The sequence below is a fragment of the Hesperophylax consimilis genome, chromosome 3 (assembly GCF_061612785.1).
Source record: "Hesperophylax consimilis isolate HC1 chromosome 3, BYU_Hcon_1.0, whole genome shotgun sequence".
In the NCBI taxonomy this organism is placed as follows: Eukaryota; Metazoa; Arthropoda; class Insecta; order Trichoptera; family Limnephilidae; genus Hesperophylax; species Hesperophylax consimilis.
Window position 1 is genome coordinate 25,449,385 of NC_142838.1, and position 26,749 is coordinate 25,476,133.

Here is a 26,749-nt window from a genome sequence, read left to right on the forward strand (position 1 = left end):
TCGACTATTTTTCATTCGTCTAACATGTATACTGGGAACTAGAATAATAATCTATTTAATGGATTTCGATCTGAATTTAACGACCTATTTATTTTATCGCTGAGAAACTGATCTAAATAAATAAACCAATTTCTTCGCTTTAAGGAGTCCTATAGAATAAGTTGTTATCCGTGTGTAAATTGCTTCAATAAGGCATCTAAAAAACCCGCTCTATGTTTGAATAACATCATAAAATAATACTAATCAAAGTAAGTACTAGATAAAATGTTTAATAAAGCGTCTGGAAGCGGAAGCCTTTTCACAAAGGTAAACGGTTGCCAAGAGAGCAGGGTATGGATTCTCCAATCCAGGCCGCTCGCAATTACCGTTGACAGTACGTACATTGGTCCACAATCTTATTCTTGAGTCTCGTCAAAGGCACATAATTACATCTCAGTGGGTCGAACCACTCGTTGTTCGAGTGTAATGATTTCGTCCAGAATCGAGGCCCTGGACTGCACCCAGATGGTATGTTATCTACGACGCATTTTAAAACCTGGAAAGACTCTAAACAAATGTATATTTTGGTTAAAATTAATAAAAATATGATAAAACAGTGTTTTAGTATGAGAAAACTATTACGAACAGTATTTTTCACTACTCGTATCGACGGACGGTAAGTTTAGAATATGGACGTCAGATTGGAGAGCAGTGATTGTTCTACTGGCATTCCAAGGAAACTGCACCAAAGAAGCGATTCCTCGATCATCCGTGCATGCCTAAAGTTTTTCCACGGTTTTCATTTGCCGCATTTGGAGCTAGTCATTTTTGCGACTTATTCTCTGTTGTGGAATGGTTACTTCCTTCTACAACATGGGTCTTTTCAACAACCAGGTTCGTTCCACCATTTCCTTAAAAAACACCTTTCAAAATAAAAAGGCCCCTTAAGAGCAAAACACTTAGATATGTTCACTTAGAGCTGATGATGCCTTTAATTTCAAAATAATGTGTGCTAAAATATAATCATTTCTAATTATAATAATCGTAACATTTTCATCGCGCAGTTTTGTATTATTTCACTTCAAGTGCGCCTAATACCAGTGTTAAGCATATATGTACGTAAATTCAAATGTTATTAATACATGCAAGAAGATTTTTTCCATGAATTTCCCAATATGACAAGAAAAGTATTTTATGTTACAGCAGGAGTGGAATTTGACATTAAGGCGCATGTTTTTTTGTATTATTTCTTAAAACACCCCATGAAGCTTTCAGAGCCTTCTTGCAGTGAGAGGATAAGGGTAGAGGGTGGTGGAGTCGATAGTAAAAAGAAAAGCAACGTGAGAGACCGGGGGTGATATCGGAATACCTGACTCGCCGTACGTTCTCCTTCACATGGTACTCCTGGGACTGCTAATAATTTCATATTACTTAGAATCTTCAATCTCGGGATAGGTTGAACGAATTCACGCAGAAATTTAAAAGATTATTTTGGTAGAAAGCATATCATTTTTGGATCCAGATGTTACAGGTTCGATACAAAGCGTGGCGAGGGCAAACACAATACTTTTGGATATTTTACCACAAGAAATAATATTAAATTAATTAAATATAGTTTCTAAATTAGCATCGGGTTCCAGAGCATATGATGTTATATTATATATTCAACCTCACAACATACGGGAGAAGTAGTATAGTTGTAAATCTCACCATTTTAATCATCTGATTTATCAATTGTTGACACACAACACAATCATCTGGATAATATATATTTCGCTTGTGATTTTATGTGCCCAATATATTTGGGCGTACGAGTGAACATGAAGTTAAATGAAGCCAGGACATGAAACGAATTCCACCCTAAAGTCCCGAACCATCTGCTTTAGTCACGTGACGTCCGACAAAACACGGACGTCCGTACTCTATATACGGATATTAAGCCTATATGATCCGGCCTCGGGTTTTCTTCGGTACGTTAACGCGGGAGATTTAAAAGTACCGCTAAAAGTGCGACAAATATTCGCAACTTTGTCCGGGAGTTGAGAAAAATACCTACCTACATAAAACAGACATTTGCAGTACCTTTTCAAAAATTAAACTAGTAAGTTATATATACTTTTCGTGGTGATTGCGATTTGAGATTAAATTTTAAATAAAACACTCATTTTTTCTGATCCACAAACGAGTTAAAATATATCCATGAGCTGAAGCTAAAGGCAACCAAAATTTGGCAATAAATTACTTACTTAGTTTAATTTACTCACTGTTAACTGATCACTATAGGAAATAAAACATTGTGTTATCATGGAAGACAATTTTTGGTAATATTTTAGATGGAATTCTGTACCTAACTATGTATAACACCGTTAAGTATTTATAGCCGACAAGCTTTCGCTTATAACCAACCTTCATAAGGACTCTAAATTATTAATCTAAAACTTCGGAGCAAGAGATACCTAATAGGCGTCAAAACCATTAATAAAGAGTGGTGATGAATCAAAATTTGAAATTTTTTAAATATTTTATTTGATCAGATATTAAAGTCAAAATGAATGCTAAGTTACAAAAAAATAAGCAGTACGCACTTCGAGTAATAACTACCAGGCTTTGTTTATTCATCATGTTTCAGCAGCTTTATAAGATATAAGTTTAAATGATATTTCAATGTCCTACACACTGATTTTCTGTATCATAGTAAAAATGCTCAAGAACGCTTGTCGTTAAACGATAAATTAATAACATTACAGATGAAATTATTCACGTGATTGAAACGTTATCGTTAACACTTTCGACGTATTGAATAAGCATTTTAACAGCGATATAAATATGAAACACGTATTAACCTTTATCAAAGAAATAAAGAGGCTAATTAATTACGGTGAGCTTAATTAAACAGGTTCCTCATGACTCATGACCTATAAACGTAATCATAATATAATAAAAATATTATGAACTAATAAATGTGAATTAAATGAAGGTTGAAATAAGAAAACGAGTTTTGAAACAAATTGCGAGGAGGCTGAGTTTTATGGAAGTATAGACTGTCAAAAAATAGTTGACAAAAATGCATGCACGAAGAAAAATGATTATTGCCAATTTATTAAGAATCTCTTAAAAAATTTTCGAAACCCGGTTAAAAACTGGATTTGCAGGCCGGTCTTGATAAACTTTTAGTAAATTCCTAATTTACATGATTAAGTGTTCATGAACCTGCATTGCCATGATAATATAAAATGAGGAACTGCGAAAATATTTGGATTATTATGAGCACGTGTTCCGACATCGCGATAATATAATCGTAATCAAATTCTAAGAAAATTCAATATTCAAACTTGTTGGCACTTTTTAGTACTGAGAGATAATTTCTTGTATTGAAATGATTTTTTCGTATTTTTGTAATGCACATATAAAATAAACCATTTATTAGACGTTAAAGAAGAACACAATAAGTGTGATCTGGGCGTGTTTAGTGATCTAAAAGTCAGGCCAATTTTTTATTTTTTTTACTATAGATATAAAGTTGTTTTACTGGTGTTTTTCGATATCTGTCTCACTAGGATATATCTGTGACGAAACAGACGTATTGGATACATAAATTGGGCCTTACATTTCCAATAAAAAGCTGTGTTTCATCACCACTATGAAATTTAAATGGGATGGCGATAAACGATGTCAGGCAAGTGTAAGAGAGACATAGCGTGGGCTAAATAGGGTAGAACCAAAAAGTATTAAGTAAGGGGCGACATTGTTTTCCATTCAAATCTACATAGAAGACATTTCTAGTGTGTATTATTTTTTCAGTAATGTGGAAGAATTAGAGCATTAGAAAACACTTTAAGAAAAATTGAGTTACGTCATTTTTCTATTTTACAGTTATTTCAATGTCAGAATCGGATGTCAACATTTGAACCTACTACATTTTGTTCTAAAATCGGTGTTGCCACAGCAAGAAAAAAAGACTTTTTATTAAATTTCTAGAATGTTTTGATGGACTGCACGTCTTTGAATTTGGATTGGGAACCGGATGATAAAAGAATGAAATGAAATTTACACACTTTCATATCACATGGATACCTAGGGAGTTGGGAGTTAGGAAGTAGGAGGTGGGAGTTGGGAGAATTCTTTAAGGGAAAGTAAACGACATCCTGATACTCGCAGTAGTTACGTATCTACATACTATTCTTTCTGTACGAGATTCCATCTACATAATACTATTTGAATTCATGCATAATATATAAAAAAGGACGATATTTGCAAAAATAATATTGATATCCAAATGGTCTTTTTATAGACTGAATGCAATCCCTGAGGTGTACGCATGTGGGACTGTACACGAATAAAAGGTTTCAAAACTAATAATGTAATGTCAGCGTAATGGATCTATTAAGGCCCATTTGTTTGCAGAAATTCACGTGTGACAAAGTCATCAAATTGGCATTCAGTTCCATTTCGCCTTTTTGACACTTGAAAGGTACAGATGTTAATAAGCTAAAGGTGAAGCTTAACATAAAATCACTCTTACGAATAGCTTTAGTATATTTTACGTTCCTTGTCGTTTCCCATGTGTAGAATTAAAATAAAATTATTGATTACTCTTTAAAAAATATGAGAGTAAACTAATAAAAAAATAGCTTTAAATTAGAAAAGTATGGAAAAAAAAATGATAGCAAAAATATAATGGCCAAGATTATCTGTGACAGTTTCCCTTGATTAAATTTTTTCTTTCTCATAAAATTTTTCACCAAAAATTAAGAAAAAAAACGTTCGCATTTGAAATCGAGCGTTTCTAGGTCGCGTTTGCCAAGAGATTTTTATGCCTATTACCTGTATTCGTGACAATATAAGACACACTAAGAATATACACATTTTTGGCGTGTGGCTTTCTCTTAACCCCTTCAGTAATCATTTAAAAATGAAAAATGAAAAAATAACACCTTTTTTTATCAATGAATTTTATTTACTCAAAATATATATCCTCATATAAAAGCCATATTCGGGCCCAAAATGGGACTGAATATTGATGTTGTGTTGCATAGTGTGAAAAAATAATTAAAATTTTTCTTTAGTATTAATTCCGAATTCTGGCACATAATATACGTATATTCACGATTTATTTATTTATTAAGTATGAGTTAACTATTCGGAGCACGAACCTATAATACTAGTTGTTATATACCGGATAAGTGAGCCGAGTTTTCTATCCATAGCAAGTATTTATTTGTTTAATTGTTAATATATGTTATCGAGTGGATAAGCTATAAAGAGGATGGTAAAATACCCCCCTTATACAAATAGGGTATATCAGCAGCCGGAGAAGTGTAACACCCCTGATAGAACGCAGACGCCAGTCCCCGGACCTCGACCCCCTGATAAGTGCATCCCGCCCTGGTAATTATTTTCGGAAACGTATTTTCGTAACTTTTAATGACTTTCTGCTCTCTGGTAAAGTCGCCGATAATGGAAGGGCCTTCCTCAAATTAGCTGCAAAACATGGTTACGTTTTTATGGAGAGGAAAAAAATTCTCATTTCAATGGTGTTATATCTACTTTTATTTATTCCTGTAACATCTCGGACACCTATAATATGTGTGTAGGTGTCAGGGAGTAATTTGCTGTAATTTCGAGATTCAGATGGTGATTAAGGTGGTGATAGTAGATTCAAGTAGGTTCAAGTTAAAAGATTAATAACCTTCCTTCAATAATTTTAAAATTAATTTTGGCATCAATTAAATTAAATAATAATGAATAAATTTGTTTAAACCACTGTTTGATAATAAATATCATATAGTTTTGTCAATGTTATATTAATAAGCATGATGTAGAAATGTGTAATGTGTGATAATCTATCGTCAAGTAAATTTTTTTTGTTTAATTAATTTAATGTATTAATAAATAACTTGTTTTAAAAAATATATATTAAAAATCTGTAATGTGTTGCTTTAGTTGTTTGGTGACCAAATTAGAATATCTTCCCCATTCCCTTTAGCCTCGTACATTGTGGGTGCTATAGTCCCACTGGTTTCGGACAGTGATGAACAGTTGGGACTTGTGCGGCATTCATTAAATAACAACAAAAAACTAAGACCAAAAGTTCTTCCTATCTCAATTTTGTTTCTAAAATATTGACTTCAACCCAATACAGTATGAAGTTAGGGCTTGCAAAAACATATTATTTCCTATGTACAAACTTGATTAATGCGTGATTTATTGCTCCCAAATATTCAGGAATGCCTTGCACTCTCCCGTCGAAGTCATAAATCGGGGTGTAAAAATTCGCTAGCGAATTGCGAACCGACAAATTTGACTGAAAATTGCTTCCGTAATGGGCGGCGCCTAACCGGGTATCTTTATCGATATTTCATACAAACTTCATGAGAGCTAGAGCCAATCATTCATGGAAGAATTACAAGGGATTTGTTTCATTGTTCGCTCGGAAACTTATAATTCCTTTGCTCAATTTTCATTTTTGGTCATTTATTATTCTCGCTAATGCCACAGGAGAGATTCTGGCATAAAACTTTTCCATGCCCGCGAGAAATTAATAAATGTAGAGAAAAATAATAGTTTTCATCAGATAATGATAATGATGATTGACTTTAATTAATTAACTTGGATTGCTTTTCTCTCTTGTTTGATAGTCTCAGGTTAGATTTCAGATAAAACAAATAATATCTAATTTGCTTGAAACGCCTTTAGCCGTGTTTGACGAGAGTGGGTGACGAAATTTGAATAGTCAGGTACTTACCTACCTTATTTTTCTCAAACTTCTTCCCTTCCCAATTACCTCCAATATTACAACACACCCCAATTTCTTGGGGATTCCGCAGTCCCGTTGGCTCCAGGCAGTTGTAATTCTTGTGCGGTATTCACATAAAAGACTTCTAGCCACCGTCACTGTTGTCATGGCAACAATCCGAACTTTATTGTCAACCAGCCTAAATCTAGCAAAAACAACACTAAACTAGGAAGAACATGATTCAAACAGGCTCTATAAAAGAGGCTGTATTGACGTGAACATTATTTATTTAGTTGGTTATTTTCTAGTCAAATGAGAACACGAAATAGAAGTATTATTCTTGAGGGTCGTTCATCATTATAATAAATAATTTGCGTTATTATAATCATATTTATAACAAATAAGGACTAAAAGATCCATAAAATTCCTGGTAGCGAAAAAAAATTGTGGTCTACAGCTCTGAAAACCGTTAAAAATTTCAAACCATGGATGTGTAAATTAATAGATAAAATACGGTAGGTATGTCACACAAATTATCAAGAGGAAAGCGGCCCATCTATGAATCATTTCATCACTATGGATGAATTGCATTGCACTACCCCTGCAAACATCTTGGAATAAACTATTCTTATTATATTATAACACAACTGTTGGAACTGTGAAGTTAATAATAATTACTAACAAGTACTAATGTATTTTATTTGGTATCATATTTCTTCTAAGTACCTACATATCACTACGTTATTGTTATCTTAGGAGTTAAGGAGTCAGCAGTCATACTGACGGCTGAAGCCAGTAGGGTCTAAGGGAGAAAACAAAACAAAATTATACCACGTAGTAAATCTTTTGGCACATGAATAAAATATTACGCAAGAAAGTCAAAACACGGGGAAGAATTCTCCATGAAGAAATTTTTGTACATTCTGTGGTATTTTTTTGGCAACGTAAAAATAACATTTTCAAATTATAATATAATGTTTAACCGGGTATTTTACACCGTGGAATCGGTTTGTTTTAAAATGAACCTTCTTTCCAGCAAAGTTTAAAACAAATAAATGTACGCAGAGTAGAAAAACAAACAGTGGGGTTTTTACGTGAATATAATTTCATGACTTTTATAGCCCAGTAAGAGAAAATTATACAGAAAAAGTAGCTCAGATATTCCATATTACAAACTACCAATCATAACTGAGATCCATTAGCTAAATTGACTGACGACAGTAACGATTCATAATTTATGACGATAACCCATATAATGAACATTATGAGTTGAACTGTATAACATCAAATAACAAGCTTATTAATATAACTAGCTGTACCCCGCCACGCATTGCTGTGACTCAGGTTGTCTGTGCATGTAGATAAACAATAGTGCGTGTTGCTTTTACGTCCAACAGATAGTACTGTTTTATAAAAAAATCTTGTTTATCCAACAGATGGCGCTGTTTAAAAAAAATCTGTTTTTACCTGTCACCGGTGACATCTATAAAATATAGGTATATAAAAACACACACGTATTCGAATACAACATTGTGTCATAATTTCAAAGCAATCGGCGAAGAATTTTCGGAGATTTAAGATTTTGAATAATCGAACAGTAACTATTTTATATGCATAGATTTTGTGGCAATATTTTAGTTTTGAAATTATTATTTTAGATGAAGTATGAATTCGAACAACGGTTTTTTGGGTATTGTGAGAAATGTACCTATTCAAGCAATATTTATCGTGTCGACAACAGAAGTATCTAAATTAATAGTGTGTTTGGTCGAAAAGCTTCCTCGTGTAACGAACACTGACACCTTTCCTGAAAGCTCTTCCAAAGTACAAAAGCATATTATAAGTAACTTTTCGTTGAATTCTTAAAGCTCATAGTGACATTAAAAGAAGGTTCTCATTGTTACCGGGGGAGATGATTTCCTTTTTTCTAGGAAAGCCCTCGATATTAAAACATTTAATATTAGCTCTCCGAATTGCTTTGTTATTTTTGAGGGCTGCCAGAGGTACACCGATAAATTTCAATTTATTGTATTGCCTCCAGGGAAGTTTTTTAGAATTAATGGGTAAATATCAAATTGATAATACCAAGAAAATTCCGTGAGGCGAAAGTAAGGCCTATTTTCGTTTTCGTGAACCGTTCAACATAGAAATATAATTGAAAGATCTACAAGTTTATACAATTATTTACGTGATATTTCAGACTTTGTTATAATTTATTTAGCCGACCGAATAAAGGAACTAGCACTAAAGGCCAACACTCAAAAATGGAACAACATCATTTTGAAGTCTGCTAACCAAGCAATACTACGAATTATTGTCTGTAAAATTTATACCGGTAGATAGTGTAATGAACTTATGTCGGAGACTATGGATTAATAGTGAACGTATGTCTCGGATGAATGTATGACGAGGACGGAGATATAAAAGGCAGGTGCACATATTATTAATGTCCTTCATCTTGCTCAAGGCATCCCGTGTATCGGATAAACAAATCCATCAGGTGAAATCTCTACAATTTGCAAGAAAAAGGGATTAAGTTCTTCCTGTAACTTGCTAAAAAAACCAATAGATACCTATTTCCATTTTGATCGTCTACCAGTTATACTTTATAAATAATGTACATATCATATCAGAGTTATATTAATTGTAACCTTCATTGAACAAAACGTAGACATTTTAGCTAGGAAATCTATAAAGTTTCCAGTGACAAAAATATATTTTATAAATTCTTTGAAATACACAAAAAAATGTAATTATGCGTCCTTTGAAAACCAGTGAAGGAAATTTTTTTAAACTAAAATTTCAGTACCTATTTCATTATAGAACAAAGCTTACAGTCTAAGAACTATTTTCACTGGAAACCATTTACATTTTTCTAACTATCCGTATAGAATTCACAGACAAATCTTTCGCAGTATTTCTTGCTTTAGTCTGATACAAAGTGTATATTTATGGGTACTGAACATTGAATTGAAGAACGTTGTTGCCTAGCAGTTTACACATTTTACTTTATCCGCTATGTAAAATAAATTTCAAATTCTACAAAATAGGGCAATGAGAACAATACTCAGACGAAATAGATATTAAAAAATAAATAAAATGTTAAACGAACTAAATGGCTAACGGTGAAACAGATGTTGACCTTGAACACGATGATATTTTTACACAAAATAGTAAACAACCTGCTACCAAAATATTTTTCAAATAAAATTGTATACAACAAGGACATACACAAACATAAAACTAGGACGTGCAATGAAATCAGGCTACCAAAAAAGGACAAGGCGAATACCCAGAATGGTATATTATATAAAGGGATGAAATACTATAACGCGCTGCCGGAAAACCTAAAGTCTGCCCCAATTGGAAAGTTCAAGATGTTGTGTAGGAGCCACATCAAGCAAGAAAAAACATAGAATATTTATATGTATTTATTAGTCATTTGTTAACTTAAATGTACAAATTATTAAAAATAAAATTAACAAATAAAAATAAAATAAAATAAATGTTGCGCGTTTTACACCCATCGCACTACTAAAATATGATTCATGTAGTTTTTTTAATGCACGAACGGACGTTGATGTGCATTGTGTAGTCATTATGATAGAAGTTTTTATGAACCTTTAATTATCATTAATGTAGGGTAAATGGTTATTTACCAGTTGTGTATAAATTGAAACACCTTTATTAGTAAGGGGGTTAACAGTTAGATATAGCTATTGTAAAGATTTTTCCTAACATCAATGAACGTACACGTTGTTAGTTAAGAAATGTATTCTGAATGTATATTCTAACAAAAATCATTCACACAGTCAAAACACAATCTTCTATTATATATATTACAACAAAATACATGTAGTGAGTTTATGAAACAGTCATTACTATTCAAATTATTCTTAATGGTGATAAAATTTTATCGATTCGCTACCGATAATATTCATTAAAATTGAGATAAATCTTTGGGAAATCGATTAAAAATATCGATGGATTCCCATTACTAAGAACGAGTTTCGTTGAATTTAGAGTTAATTAAATAAATAAATTATCTGTCCTTTACAGAACCTAATAATAATAATGGTATTTGAATTCCAATGGTTTAAGCTTAAATATTCATTTACTGATCAGATCAGCTGAACATTATCCCATTATGTTTAATTAAAGATAAATAAAGATAATGTTTACTGTCCGACTAAATCTCTCTAAATTATTAACCTCAAACTAAGACTATATCGGGATCTAAACCTGTATTTAAGCCTCTATGTATATATTACTCTGACTTAATTTTTCACATATCCACTGTATTAATTAATAGTCCTGGTAATAAAATACTGGAAATTCCTTTGTTCGGTAACTATATGTGAACCCCAAACTTTTTCCTTTCCCTGCACGTTCTCATACCTGTTCATCAATATTCGGGTTGCCATTGGGACTTTTGTGCTCTCAGCTCATTAAAAAACGACACACCTACTCCGAAAGAAAAATAAGAAATAAAAATCACAGCAAGAAAACGATTCCAAGTCGGGTAAATTGTATTATGCCTTATTCACAAACTCAAGGGAAGTCCGAAGGGAATTGAACGGAGTGATTGATCCAATGATTCGTACAGCTAACTGCTTGGGAAATATATGCCTCAACGGTCGGAGTAACATATATTTTGCTGCCTGTGAATATCACATCACGAGCACATGAGGCCTCTTTGATTACCATGATTATTGACTGATAATATTCAGATAGAAAATATTATTATCAGTGCAATAACGATTATAATATATTTAGGAGATATATTGCGTGATTTTTATGTTTTAAAACAAAAGAAGACCATTGATGGACATAATATTATCACTAACCCTCAGGTTTCTGACATATTGACAGTTATATTTCTTAAAGAAGCTATCAGAAAATCGGAGAGATGTGTCAGATAGTTTAGATGTATCAATAAAGTTCACATAAATGAGATATTTCCGAACGTATCCTAAAACTAAAAACTGATTTTGAAAAGTGATAAATAAACTTTCAAATTTTATTATTAGAAAAAATTGACTCTTAAACTGAACAAATTAGACTGAGGAGTTAACGGGAATTTCAAAAAATCGATTACTATCGATTATTACAACATTTGATCGAATCCCGTAAATATTGTTTTAAGAATCACTATATGGGCGAATAGGATATGCCAATTGAATAATAATATTATTGAAAATACAAAATTTAAATTTAAAATTGAAATGAAGTTCTACAAAATAAACTTCATAACAATGAATAATAACTTTCCGTATTATTTGATTCGCGTTCTTTGCAAAGGGGTGGCGTCCCGTTTACAAGCTTTCCTGAACCCATAAGATGTTGCCATGGCGCTGCCATTTTTTACAATGCATATCATATTACTAATCGTGCATTTTATCCAGACCCTTAGCAATATATTGATCGATAAAATTCTTCGAAGACACAGAATATATAACTATCCATCTTTTGTTAGAACTAGTCCTGTAAGAAGAGAAGAACACAATAAGGAACGTGCGTTGGAAATAGAATATACTGACACCATTCCATTCATCTCCCGTGTTAAACCTGACAGAACGAATCTGAGATCGTTCCCAGGGGAGATAATTCCCTCAATTCTATGCATGTAAAAGTAATGGTAATCAGTATTAATCATGTCCTAGCAACATAATAAATTGCCTCCAGAAAATTAACTATTTATTAGTAGGTATGCGTTCAAACATATGCACTAAATTGAAAAAAAAAACAAATTTAATGTGATTTGTAATTAAATCAGAATGAACTAGTGAAAGTTCCAGAGAGAAATAAATAATATATTTATTTAAAAGCCCGGTAGATGTTTACATAGATAAAAAATTATGATGAAAATAAGTATACAATAGTTATAATAATCTTATAATCGTTATGGCAATCATGTTTAAACATGTTCTAGCAACTTTTTATAGATGTTAAATATTTGGATTGAATTACAAAAAGACAATAATTAATGTTACATTGTTATAAAAAATTAATATAATTCAAAATTTATTCAATAAAACCGATGGTAATCATTTATTAACTTGGTGAATAGCCGCCAAATTAATTCGTGCATGTAAATTACTTGAACCTACGCGCAGGTGTTTAAACATTTGCATAGAATTGAAAAAAAACAAACGGTAATGTGACATGATAATCAAATCAATGCCCGCGAAATGTAAACAGCAAAAAATAAAAAAAATAAAAACAAATTAAAATTATTTGGCACCTGTTTTAAAAAATATTGTTTCAACAAAATAAATAATGTGGTGCTATTTTGACGTACTGGTGACTCGGTGAACGTTAATGAACGGCATACTTGGAAGTCACCTGACCCCATAGGTGTGCTGAGGATGGATAACCAAACAACTAGGTCTTGGCACACACATAAATTGTATTCGATGAATTGTATAACACGCTTCAGGAAGAAATCATTAATTCCTTTATACCAGCTGAATGTAAGTTATTAAAATCTACCGTTACGTTATGGAGAACTTTATTTTTTACTTTTGGAAAGGAATTTCGACAGACCGTGTGATGTAATTGTAAAGAAAATATCAAACCGCATGGTTTTGAGTAATATCCTGGTAATCCACACACTATAGTAAATGTCCCAGTGTGCGGATTTATTACATAGGTAATATTGTAACGGCTCTTAATGTACGATATTCATCATTTAAATAAAAATAAAAAACTCAAGGTAACTAAGGCATGATCCTTGAGTGATTACTGTTATTTTTTATAATTTTAATTCAAACAAGATTTAATCTATTATTAATTTGCATAACTAAATTGATTGAAAGTGCAAGCGTTTTGATAGCCATTACCTGTCTACAAAACTTGATTTGGTTACCAACGATAAACTAGTGTATATATAATCTTATGAAACCAGTATTTAAATAGTCTTTTAATTAGGGACACATTTGCGTAACTGACATATTAGTACTACGACTCATAAAAAAAGTCAAACATGTGTTCACGAAGTCCTTGGATTTTGAAGGCATGAAGTTACTCTTTTCAAAAACAGTCCGTAAGAATTACGAGTATTATTGATATGCTGATAACGGAGGAAGCTTAACGAAAAATACATAAAAATACATTTTAAATAAAAATTTGGTATTTACAGGGAAAAAAAATATAATTGTTGATTGAATTACTAGTACATACTGAATTATTTGGCGGGTTGGAAATAAGCCGACGTGGCTCAGTGGTCCAGAGCATCTGCCCGGACATCAGAAGGTGCGGGTTCGATTCCCGTCGGCGGCATTTATTTTTACTCGGGAGATATTTTCAATTTGTATTGATATTTCAGGCGACAAATTATTGCTTATAATAAATGTAAATGTTCGTTTGTTCAAAATCTTAAATCTCAGAAAGTTCTTCATCGATTGTTTTGAAATTTTGACACAACTTTGTATTCGAATACACATCTATTTTTATGTTATATAGGTTTCACATATGACAGGTAAAAAATGTTGGCTTTTTAGACAGCGCCATCTGTTGGACGTAAACGCAACGCGCGCTATTGTTTCTCTTTCTGTACAGATAGACCGGCCACAGCAACACGTGGCGGGGTACAGCTAGTTGTAAATAAAAAGGGTGAGATTTTTAAAACATTTTACTAAACGACTTAGGTAAGTAATATTGACCCTTGAAATTTTCGGTTCAATGAATATTCTACGGTCCTAAAAAAAATTTATGAAAGGGAAAATTGGTATGAGCTTAAACTATAAATAAATAGTGGTTTTAAAATAAAATCACATTTAATATTTATTTATTAATATAATTAATTTGGGCTTTTACATGATTTACTGCATAATACCGTGCCAACAGAAGGTTTTTTATTTTTAAAACAACAACAAAAAATAACATAAATCAAGTATGTTCGTACATTCATACAGTTGAAAATATGTGTGTTAAAAACAATATAAAACTAAAAATAACTATGCGATGCACTCGTAGTAAGGTATAGAGACAAGATTAAAAATAGACAAGAAATGATAAGAGTTAATAACGAGCAAATAGATCTGAAGTTGGTTAGATGATTTTATAGAAATATATCAAAAAAATTTTTAATTCCCTCTTCCCTATGTAATGTCTAAGGAAATTTCCATCTTCATTGATATCACATCATTGCACGGCTAGTTGGCGACAGCGTACTGAGGATTGGGTAGCCGTGTGGTCGCGTCATAGAGCACCTCTGGCGGTTTAAATGGAAACTAAAAACCCAACGGCATAAAATTAACAATGAAAAAATTAAGCAGTTTCCCATTTAGAATGACTGAATGACGCGATGAAACTCAATCAAATCATTTTACCGCTGATGAAAAAAGTTTTATTTGCAGTCATGTGGGTTTATGTACAGTGTACATTGATGTCTGTTAACTTTGAAACCTGATTTAGGTCAAAGCTCTACCGGGAAGAGATTAATAATAATAATATGGCCTGTACTCGTAAGTTGTCAGATACAGGCTGCATATAAATCAAATTGCTTCAATCAACAGCTGGTCGGCGAAACAGATTAATTCCCAATTGGCTTTTCGATTGAGACCATCCATTTGCAATTAAATTGACAGCTTAATTACCTAAATGGTAAGTCATATTTCCGCTGGTTGTAAAAAACTAATATACTTCGAGATTCATAAATTATTTATTTACATGTTCATTTACAATATTGTGGTTTCGGTTTAGTAACTAAGCCAGTTTAAATAACTGGAAGATAATTAACTAATTTTCATTGGAAGTCCTTTTTAAAATTAATACGTTTGTTAATTGGGTGTTCAAAAAATATTACCGACAAAAGACAAAAAGACGACAAGTACATACAATACGCAGATGCATTGAGTCAACTTTCGTGAATATGTCGACAGTGTTTCATGAACAGAAACTTAGAATAATTATTTTGAGTTTATCAAACAGAACATTTTTCCCTCCAATTCTACTTCATGTCAACAAAACTTCTATGTTACGTTTCCAGTGCGAGATTTTCTAAATTGTATTATAAGTGTAGTCAAAAACTAAAGAAAACATACTACGTGATACCTTATAACTGGTATAGTTATAATAGGCAGTAGCGCTAACAATTTAGGAGCAACGTAAGATTTAATACATAACATGGCCTTTAATTGTACAAATATTCCAGGAATTACGCGGTTTGATCCCCGATATCTTAACTAATACGGAAAACCGAAGTAGTAAGCCCCGAGACTGAAATAGTTTTGAAAATTAATGAAAATACCCGACTTTGGCAAGCTTTCCGAACGGGAGAAGTTATAAGTTGAAACAACGGAGTTAAACACGACCAAAAGAATACAGGAAACTTGCCCGAAGAAAACGTAAAGGTGTTAAAGTTCAGTTAATTGTTTAACTTGCCGTACAGCTTGATTCGAGGGCTTACTGCAGCCTCTCGTCGGGTAAACTTCTAGTTGAGATAGTTGGACCGTTTAAGGATGTTATTGTTGGGTCAGCAAGTTCAATCGGTTGTCAGAATCGGAACTAGAAACAAACTAACCATTGAAAGCTCTGATATTGCAATTATGCTGAATTCATGATTGAGCAAACATTCTATATTTGTAATTGACCGGTCAGTGGCTGAGTTGGCATCGCGTCTGGGCGTCGTAAGTTCAATCCCTCGGCTGGTTAAGTCTTCCATGACGACACAAGCAACATTATATGAATATTGGTGGTAGGAGATTTTCTATTTATTGTCAGGATATTAGTAACCCTGGAATAATTGAATTTCGTTTATAAAAATATCTGTAAAGCTAAACTTAGTATAAAATATAAATTACACATAAAATTAATATTTATCGTCAGACAGACAATCGCACGAATGAAGCACTTATTTTCTGGTGATAAAAAACACTGTTAAATCTGTGTTTAAAACACAAATGACACCCTAAAACACAGGTGTTTTCAATTTTGGAATGTTTTATCAATCAATGACATTCCAATCTATCTCCATGCGAGAGCGCTCTCTATAGAAGAGTGTTCACAAATAATGATGTTCACATTGTTACTCCCGAGTTAACAAGCTTAAAGCTGAGTAATCCCCCGGTGTGCCCAGCCTACCGGGGGAGAGAGGGGGGAGTGACAATGGGATTTGGGGGAAATCTCTGATATTTGATATTTACTTCCTCGGATTTCCTTCCCTTACCTGGAAGAGAAACGACTTATTCGTGTTGAATGTTTACGAATCGGAATAAAAAACATTCACTTAATTGTTTAACGCACGTGTGAAGTGGCTTGCTGCTTCTTCAAACAGTAATGATTTGAGGGCTCATCTTTAGTTACGAATCCGGATGTCGTTTTGGGTTAAAATCCCGGCTTAAATATAATTAATTGCAGTCACTTCACGTTTTATTAATTTAAAACCATATACCTAGAGTATATTTTCGGCACATTACAGAATGGTAGATACTTTCAGTATCGCCCTGGTGAATGAATTTCAGAATCGATATTATTTTAGAAATGGCTTTTAGCCGTGTTTGGTGACCAGACCTTCCTCTTTCCATCCCCATCCTTTGCCCACAGCCTCCATTCTCACAACATTCCACAATTGGGGATGTCATAATCTCACTGGCACTGTATAAAAAAATAATTACGGTTTCTATTGTTTTGGGCGGATTAAAATTCTATCAATGTTTAATATTTTTATGAGGGTAATTGGATAAAAAAATTGATTGGATTGGTAAATGTCCAATTAGCGCAAAATTCATTGGATAGGATTGGTGAATGACCGATTAGCGCAAAATTGATTGAGTAGGATTGGTGAATGACCGATTAGCGCAAAATTGATTGGATAGGATTGGTAAATGACCGATTAGCGCAAAATTGATTGGATAGGATTGGTGAATGACCGATTAGCGCAAAATTGATTGGATATGATTGGTAAATGACCGATTAGCGCAAAATACAAAAAAAATATTTTACGATGTACGTCAGTGGAGGTAAATGATTTCGTGAAAGAGTTTATTTCATTAAATTTTTGACAGCAGTTTGATGATATTATTTCTGTGCCCCTTTATTTATCAATTTTAATGGTACTGTTACAGTACACTGTAGGCATCAAACGTTTTTTTGGCGTGGCCTAAATCACAATTTCTCGCCATACAGACCTGTCACACCAGACGAGCGATGTGTTATAAGCGTGGATGTGGCGATGTTTATATGCCGTGAAATAACAGCCAGTCGATATACTATTCTTTTACATTAAATTTATATAAGACTAGTAGCAAATTTTTATTCTTGATTGCTATTTCACTAAACTATTATGTATATGAAATATTTTTAAAAAGCCCGTATTGGCGTAAAATATATAAATAAAAAAGTGGGTGTGTCAAGCCTACGCAAGACAGAAGTGAAACTTCTAGTATTCCTCTCTCTCTATTTTCAAATTTAATTTATTCCTCTCTCTCTATTTTCAAATTAACCGTATGAACCACAATCAATTACGTATTTCACTCGTATTACACTCACGACGCAGTATACTAACCAAGCAGCTGATGCTTGGCGTGGCGCAGTTCGCTGGTGTCTGAGAGAGAGGAAAGAAGAGAAGAGAGAGAACGTTCGTGAGCGGCTCCCCCACCTCAACAAGCGCATATGGTGAGAGAGGGACAGTGAACGGTGAGCGGTGGTGGGGGTACCCGCATTTTCGTGTCGATCCTGACTCGGTTTTACTCCGTCCCCGAAAATCCATTACGCGCCTAAAGAAGTTTCACTTCAATAAATTAATTAAATAAATGTAATACAATTATCATAATATACGGATTAGATAATAATTTTAATCCAACACAATAACGCAAAGCGCGCTCTAGCGGAGTAATGTTTTATCACAGTGAGATAAGTGTTTTTATTATTTTGCAATATTATTTTCTTTTAAAAAATGTTCTGACCTACTAAAAAATAAGATATTGAATGAAAAAGGCGTTAAAAACAAAAAAATAATGTGCGATGGCCGAGAATCGAACTCGGATCAACTGCTTGGAAGGCAACTATGCTGACCATTACACCACCAACGCCAGTTGTCGGGATGAGCTAAGAAGCATTTATATGTTACTTCAAAACTTTGAAAATTATTACATATTATCAAAATAAATAAATTAATTAAATAAATGTAATACAATTATCATAATATACGGATTAGATAATAATTTTAATCCAACACAATAACGCAAAGCGCGCTCTAGCGGAGTAATGTTTTATCACAGTGAGATAAGTGTTTTTATTATTTTGCAATATTATTTTCTTTTAAAAAATGTTCTGACCTACTAAAAAATAAGATATTGAATGAAAAAGGCGTTAAAAACAAAAAAATAATGTGCGATGGCCGAGAATCGAACTCGGATCAACTGCTTGGAAGGCAACTATGCTGACCATTACACCACCAACGCCAGTTGTCGGGATGAGCTAAGAAGCATTTATATGTTACTTCAAAACTTTGACTAGATCAAATGAACTTTAATCGGTGGTGGGGGTACCCGCATTTTCGTTTCGATCGTGACTCGGTTTTACTCCGTCCCCGAAAATTCATTACGCGCCTAAAGAAGTTTCACTTCAAAAATAATATATTAATTAGTGCATGTGCAAGATCTTATCGATATAACATTCAACTTAGTTCTGTGGTAAATTGCCAAATAAAGTTACTTATCAAATTGAAGAAATCTCAGAATACGAATCGCAAACAAACGACTTGTCGAAACTATTTGGCAACAGTTTTCGCTGGACTATGCAGTTTAAAATTTAGCCTTATTGCAGTTATCTAAGACAAGTTAGTATGTAGATATCCATAATATTGTATTATTTGCAATATGATGGAGAAACGTGTAAGATAAAAATAAACCTGCTTTTCAAATTCACAAATAAAAGATATTAATATCGGTTAATCAAATCATTTAGCACCATTTCTTTCGTGATTATTCCCTAGTGAAAGATAGATGCAATTAAAAGTTACCCACTATAATAGTCGAGCTATAAAATAATCTAACATAGTACGAAGTAGAAGTGGGTCCTATGAGTACTTTTCGTTTCTGGGTACAAGAGATGTGCTGTATTTCAAATAAATCCATTTCAAATGCAAATGCAAAATGGGTATTTTCCATTTTGCATTTTAAATGCTTTTCTAAAAACCATTTTGCATTTTGCATTTTAAATGCCTTTCTCAATGCATTTTCCATTTTAAATGCTTTTTTGCAACATTCTTCCCACTATCTCCACTCATCTTTTTTTCACAAGTCATTGACATGTTGCTCCATTACAAAAAATACTAATTCAAATATGTACTGAACATGGGGCCATGACGCTGTAATATTAAATGTTAGATAAAAGTTTCTATGTTTTTACGTTGGCAACATTAGTCCCGCGCAATTTTTTTGTGGTTTCATAATCTGTAGTCGTTGTGTTTTGGATTTACCATCATGTAATATGTTTGTTCTACATTGATGTCCATTATTAAATGACAAAATTGTTTAAAAATTCTATAATTATTTTAATTGTTTGACCTGAGAAACCATTTTGCATTTTCAATGCATTTTGAAAATAGGTATTTTGCATTTTGCATTTGAAATGCTTTTCTAAAACCCATTTTGCATTTTGCATTTTCAAATGGAAAATTTTTGACCCATTTCCATTTTGCATTTCAAATGGTTTTGGGTACCCATTTTGCACATCTCTGCTGGGTACAATGGGTACGGGTACAAAGAAATACCTGGGGGGGGGGGGTAGCTACGGAATTCCCTGTCGAAAAATTCCCCACATTTGTCAGATTGAAGTACCAGTCCAAAATACCCAATAGGAATACCCATCAAAAATACCTACTAAAAATACCTATCAAAAAACCCATCAAAAATTCCCATCAAAATGCCTATCAAAAATACCTGGTAAAGGTACCTATTAAAAATATTTAGTCCCGGTATAAAATACTATGAGTATTTTGAAACCAGGTATTTTGGAGATTTGTCACAAGAACAAAGTATCGCATGAAAATACTAGGTACTTTTACTGGGTACGATAAATACGCCGCACCTCTAGCACGAAATAATTCGAATTTTGACGTGATCTGCGTTTTGCCTTATTCAGATCGATAGTAAAAAGGCGACCTGCGTTTTTTTTTCACTAATTGAATCTATAAAAACGTTGCAATAGCTGTCCCAGTTAAAAATTCGATTATTGTGAAATTTTCTATGCCCATTTATTAGCGTGTTTATGGATATTTTTTATACTCAATATGGAAATATTGAATTTCTCGCAAACATTATATTAATTCTAAATAAGACGACAACTCGTCCTCATGGAAAAAAAATAGCAGATGAGTTGGTCTGGACATCTTATAAAAATCTTATCTCGAAGCGTAACATAAAGCGTAACGGCTTACTACGAGTATTACAATATGTGGGTATGTATAATTGTATAATCTGTCACTAGTGTAGATTATATTACGGTCATGATTTAACTCAGCTGAACGAAAACGTCGAGAACTAACGAGACAAGACTTGTCGCAGGAGTCATGTAAATAAATTGCTAACGTGTTATTGTGAAGCATTAACACTGCAGTCAGAGCAGACCTGGTGTTATTACTAGCTATCACCAGTGGTTTACAGTACTGTCAGTATTTATTAGTTTATTTATGTACTTTAAATACGCATAAAGAATATGAATCCAATTACTGCGAATAATGTTATTGGTACGGTTTGAATTGTTGAAGTATGGATTTTTGTGTTTCCAATAAACGCGTAGGAATGAACTGAATTTTATTCGCTGGCATAAAATAACTGGTATAACAGTATAAGAGAGTAGATATTTACTGAGCGTGCGTTTCCTTTCCAAGCTGAAAAGTCAAAGGAACACCTCGCTGTTTCATGTAACAACTCCACAAATACCCAACGAATTTCACTTCCTTTTAAATACGTTTTTAAATATCACCACGTAGCAAATATACCGTTTCTGGGCATTAAATCAATTTGGTAGATACAGTATATTTTTATAAAACATTGATTTAAAAAAATCTTACGGGAAACGGAAGATTATAGCTTCATTAATATAATGGTAAATACAGATACGTTATTTATCGTAAGATAACATCCAATTGTATTTTGCAGTCGTACAAACAAAGAGTCGAAGACCCGATAAAACAGTTATTGTGAGCATTCGCCTGCATCAAAACAATCTAATTTTTCAATCCGAACACTTGATGGCAAAACTAAAAACATAAAACTACTTATCTCCGGTCTCCCTCGATCCGTTGCAGAATTTTCCCATTTACTGCACCGCTTGATTCGAGCAAACCGCGTTTTATATTGAAAACCATAAAAGAAATGGAATTTGTAGCAGAACACTATCGGTAATCTCGAGAAAGGAACAGACTGAAGTGTAATTTTGTGAATGCGCCAGATTGCTGAAGGAAATAGTGAAAATAATACACGAGCTCGGCAGATGAGAATAGATTACCACAGAATGTTATAAGGACTTGAAGGATTACGAAAATAACGAGTAAGATTAAATAATTCCAAAAGATAGGAGTTAGCAGGCTAAAGAATTTTTCTTTAACATTCTGCTATATTATTGGAAAGAAAAGAAAATCATTTATTATAATAACAAGAAAATTTTAAATTATTTATAGTTTTGTATTTTATTAAAACTGTTCGCCGTGTTACCAAAGCTAAATTTGCATGGGTTGAAACAGAAAAAAAGGTGTAATTTAAAAAAAAATAACACTTAACTTTAAAAACCAATTACTTTTATCGCTGGCGATATATTATGATAGCGAGTTATAAATTTATTTTATTTTATTAATACTGTCGTATAGTGTAGGAAGTGTAAATCAAGGAAGTACTGTAAGTAGATGTGCTTCAAGATTCTCCATAAAGGATGACAGGTTGTTTGTCGTCGAAAGAGTATGCATGTAGATGCATTTTTTCACACTTACTACAGGTACCTATGTGTTTGAATAACGTTGAATCTTTCGATTTGAGACATACGTGGAGAAGGTCAAATCCCATGCGCCATGAGGATGATTCAAAAGCACTAAAACATTTTTATTAAGCTACGTGTTCACCATTCCATGTGAAAAATGACTGGTCAATATGAGTCTTTCACGAACTTTTATCCGAGAAAATACCAAAAGTCAGCATAAAAGATTTGCTGCAAAGCTAAGCGTTTTAGACGATGCAAAATATGAGTGAAACCTGCCCATAAATAGATCGTATGCAAATAAATGACGGGATATCCCGCAAAAAGCAAAAAGCTCTGACGAAAGCTTCTTCTATGGAAATGATGAACGCCTCCAGGTCTTATCAATTGTTGGCACACGCCCTTGTGTTTGTGACCATCCATCAGGGAGATGACTTCGCAGACTTTATTGCAAAGGGCGTTGCTGTAGATTATATAACTCGAGAGGAAAATAATCTGCCCGCAGTCAAAATAAAGACTAATACACCAAAGAGAGACACGCTTCAAATGTAAAGATTCTGCGGAGTGAATCATTATTGATTTCAAAAATACAATGCACGCAGCAGCAAAAACTCTCGAGCAATAAGTTCTGGCCTCGCGAATTTTAAACCGATTTTCCCATTCATAATTGAAATGATTACGCAATTTTTTTGCAACTTCATTTCAAATACTTAAAAAGTTCGTTCACATACCTAACAATATGACATACAATGAAATTAAATTATCGAAAAAGGTCAAAGTCAACACACAAACGGTTAATTCTACAAAACCATAAAAACTAAACCAATTAATAAATTCAAAATATATTGCATACACCACATTTAGCCAATTATTTAATTAATTATTAACATTACAATAATTCAGTATATGAGTAATAAAAACACAGTTGTAAACTTTAATGTACAAATAATGAAAACAAATAAATAAAATCATTTTTACCAATGAAAAAAGGGCGTTTGATCAAATCTCTATTTTACTGGCGTAAGTTTGAATCAGCAAAAATCCTAATGGTGATTTCTGGCGTTAAGAAATCTGCACAGCCTTCTGTATGAAATTCAATTCAATAAAACCTACTTTAAGTCAGCAACGTTATTTCCATCAGAAGCTACAGAGTTTGGAAATATGCTTATTATAACTATCAAAATTATGTGATATTTTTCAATTGTTAGTAAAAATTAGAGAAAAAAAGAATTGAAGTTGGCAATAAACTTATTTCTGCTGTACTCAAATATAAATTCACCCATTGAAAAATGACATCCATTCACAGGTAAACTCCAAGCGCGGAGAACAGTGTATATAATATCATTTTGTATTTTTAAAACACGTTAAGTTGAAAAAAAAGTATCTTGCTGAGATAAGAGAAAAACATCAACAGATGCAGGAAATGTGAAGAGGATGAAGAGACTCCAATTCACCTATGGTGCCTATGTCTCAGGTAATTGGAAAGACACATTATGGAACCAGATATAGCTGATTATCCAATGACAACCCTGGTGAACTTTGCCAAAGAGACCGGGCTACGGTCAAAGGATTAAAGTAAAATGGGAGATAGCACAATGGGGCCACGACTTTAGTGCTGCACGGAAGTCAAACAAACATACTATCAATTTTCGGTTGTCTGTGCGTCTTGCGTGAAATCTGGTTAAATGAACTCAAATTCGCTTTTATGTTAAGGCGAAGCTTATTAATATTTGTAACGAATTGGTGTACATTATGAATACCAAAAATAAGCTTTAGATGAACTGAAGGTTGTCCTATCGTTTCGCTTGAGAAGAATACAAATAAAAAGATAAATTACTCATTAAAAAATATAAATGTAACATACTAAAAAAAATATTTTTCCCAAATAAATGTATGAACGCGTAAAGAAAACAACTTTAAAAAAATACAGTATTATAGCTAAGATTATCTGTGACAGTTTCACTGGATTAACTACGTTTATTCTACGATTGACTACGTTTGTTAAACGATCTTAATGCCTATTACCTATAATATAAGGTATACCAAGAATATACACATTTTTGGCTTGTAGCTTCCTCTTAAGTTTAATTTACAAAATTTGAACTGATTATGTGAGGAATTAAAACAAGTAATAAATAGTGTACCTACCTAACTACAATAGAAAATTATTTGAAATAAATATTTTTAAAATTGGGACTGATTTGTAATTGTAAAAATTTGGAGAATACCGTGATTTTCCCAGGTCTGTGCTAGTAAACAAATAGAAAAATCTTGCTGAAGTAGCAAAGTAACCACAGTTAACGCGATTTTCAAAATTTAAACTGGTAAATATTTTACGATACTAGTGTATTCTGAATGGCCACTTGCCTGTTTATTAAACGCATTGTGGTCCATATATCTCAGACCATCCAGTGCAGGCGGCAGATAGCACTAAAGATGTCTGAGGGCGCTCGCTCAATTCGGGAAATCTCTCTTACTCTTATAAATATTTATATAAGGAACGTCTTGAGCGCGGCGCACAACTGCGTCTATTCTGAGGCATACCGTTTGGTAGCACGTTGTGAAATAATGTCCAAAAGGGTTGGGACATTTCCTGATATATGTTATTGAAATAATATGAAGAGAAGAACTTGATACGTGCTGAACATTTTTTTAAGTACGTGACATCAAGTGCTAGGATTTTTTTACGGGATTTTAAGGAATTAATACGACTCAAGTGAAAACTTACATTGCAGGACATAGGCGCCTAGTTGGGGGGCGAGATCAGGGGGGACCGGCAACCGCCCGCGGACGACGTCTTGGCGCACCTGGAGGAACACCTGATACCTGAGGAGAAGAAAAATAAGTTATTAAAAAGGGTACACAAGGATATACTTTTTATGTGACTGATTTGAGAATGTTGTGAGGCGGAAGGAATTAGAGGAAAAGAAAGCAGGTTGAAGAACAAATACAGTTTTGAAAAAATATATGTTAGTTTTGGAAAATCAGTACTTCATAGATTTATATTTCCTCATTAAACTGATGGTATTGATCATTAGATCTGATGGCGAAATAATACTTGTTAATTAAATGTTGATACATTACTTAATAGAAAATGATGAAGGAAATCATTCGACAAAAATTTTTTATAAGGATGTCTATTGTGACAAATATTCACATCGTAAAATGACATATAAATTACAAGTTGTCCGGAAACGCGAAGTAGTAAAAGCGGAAACTGGAAAACTACTTTGTAGGTGAGTCAATCATACTATTAATGTTTTTGAAAATGCGCATAAAATCAAAGTCCTTCAGTTTTTCCAAAGAAGAAAGGTTTAATTTTACTTCAAGTTCATCGAATGAGTAATAGCCACATTCTGGCCCTAACCTTGCGTAAGCAAATGAATGAAAATGAACAAAAATACTTTTTTCTTCATATGAAGCGGTTACTTTGTGATGTGACATTATAATTTAAAATTAAACAGTAACTTTGTAAACATCACTTATGGGTAAATACTTAATGCCGACCGGGTTTCGCTACAACCGTAGCCTCATCAGGGCAGTATAATACTAAAAATCTAAAAATTAAATTAACATGTGTAGATATCACGGTAGGTGGACAGTCTGAGCTACAGTGGAAGAGGTAGGGATAGTTGGGAGATTGGGAGGCGAGTGTTCTTTGTCAATAGGGAACAATCTGAGTATAGGGCTTTTATTTAGGTTTATTTGGTTGTTGATGACTTTGCTATTGACGTTTATGGCTTTCCTTAACTCTAGCGCTTCTAAGTTATCCAACCTAAGACCTATTCCGTTTTTATGTAATAGGCTGACGCCAGTATTTTTGTCGAACGTATGGTTTGTTGCTATGAGGTGATTTGCAAATTCGGAGAATCCATTACTGTTTAAGCATCTTAGGTGTTCTTTGACTCGCGTTTTGATATTACGCGCTGTTTTGCCTATGTAAAACGCGGGACAGTCACTACATTGCAGTGAGTAAATACCTGAGTGATTTAACCGATGTTCTTTGTCTTTAACGTTCATCAAAAATTTACCTATACTATTGTTAGTGTAAAACGCTGGTTTGATATCTGGTGGGAGGTTTTTTATGCTTTTTTGAGAGAAATTATCGATGTA

The 26,749-nt window shown here is 33.1% G+C and overlaps 1 protein-coding gene across 3 annotated transcripts in view; it reads right to left on the reverse strand.

Annotated features, from left to right (window-relative positions):
- The window catches only part of LOC149425165 (uncharacterized), a 753,180-nt gene that overhangs the window by 140,190 nt on the left and 586,241 nt on the right, over window positions 1-26,749 (reverse strand). For all 3 annotated transcript variants that reach the window (XM_089649680.1, XM_089649672.1, XM_089649663.1), the window contains exon 5: window positions 25,365-25,462. In XM_089649680.1, coding sequence (XP_089505806.1) covers window positions 25,365-25,462 — 98 coding nt within the window. The remainder of the gene's footprint in view (window positions 1-25,364; window positions 25,463-26,749) is intronic.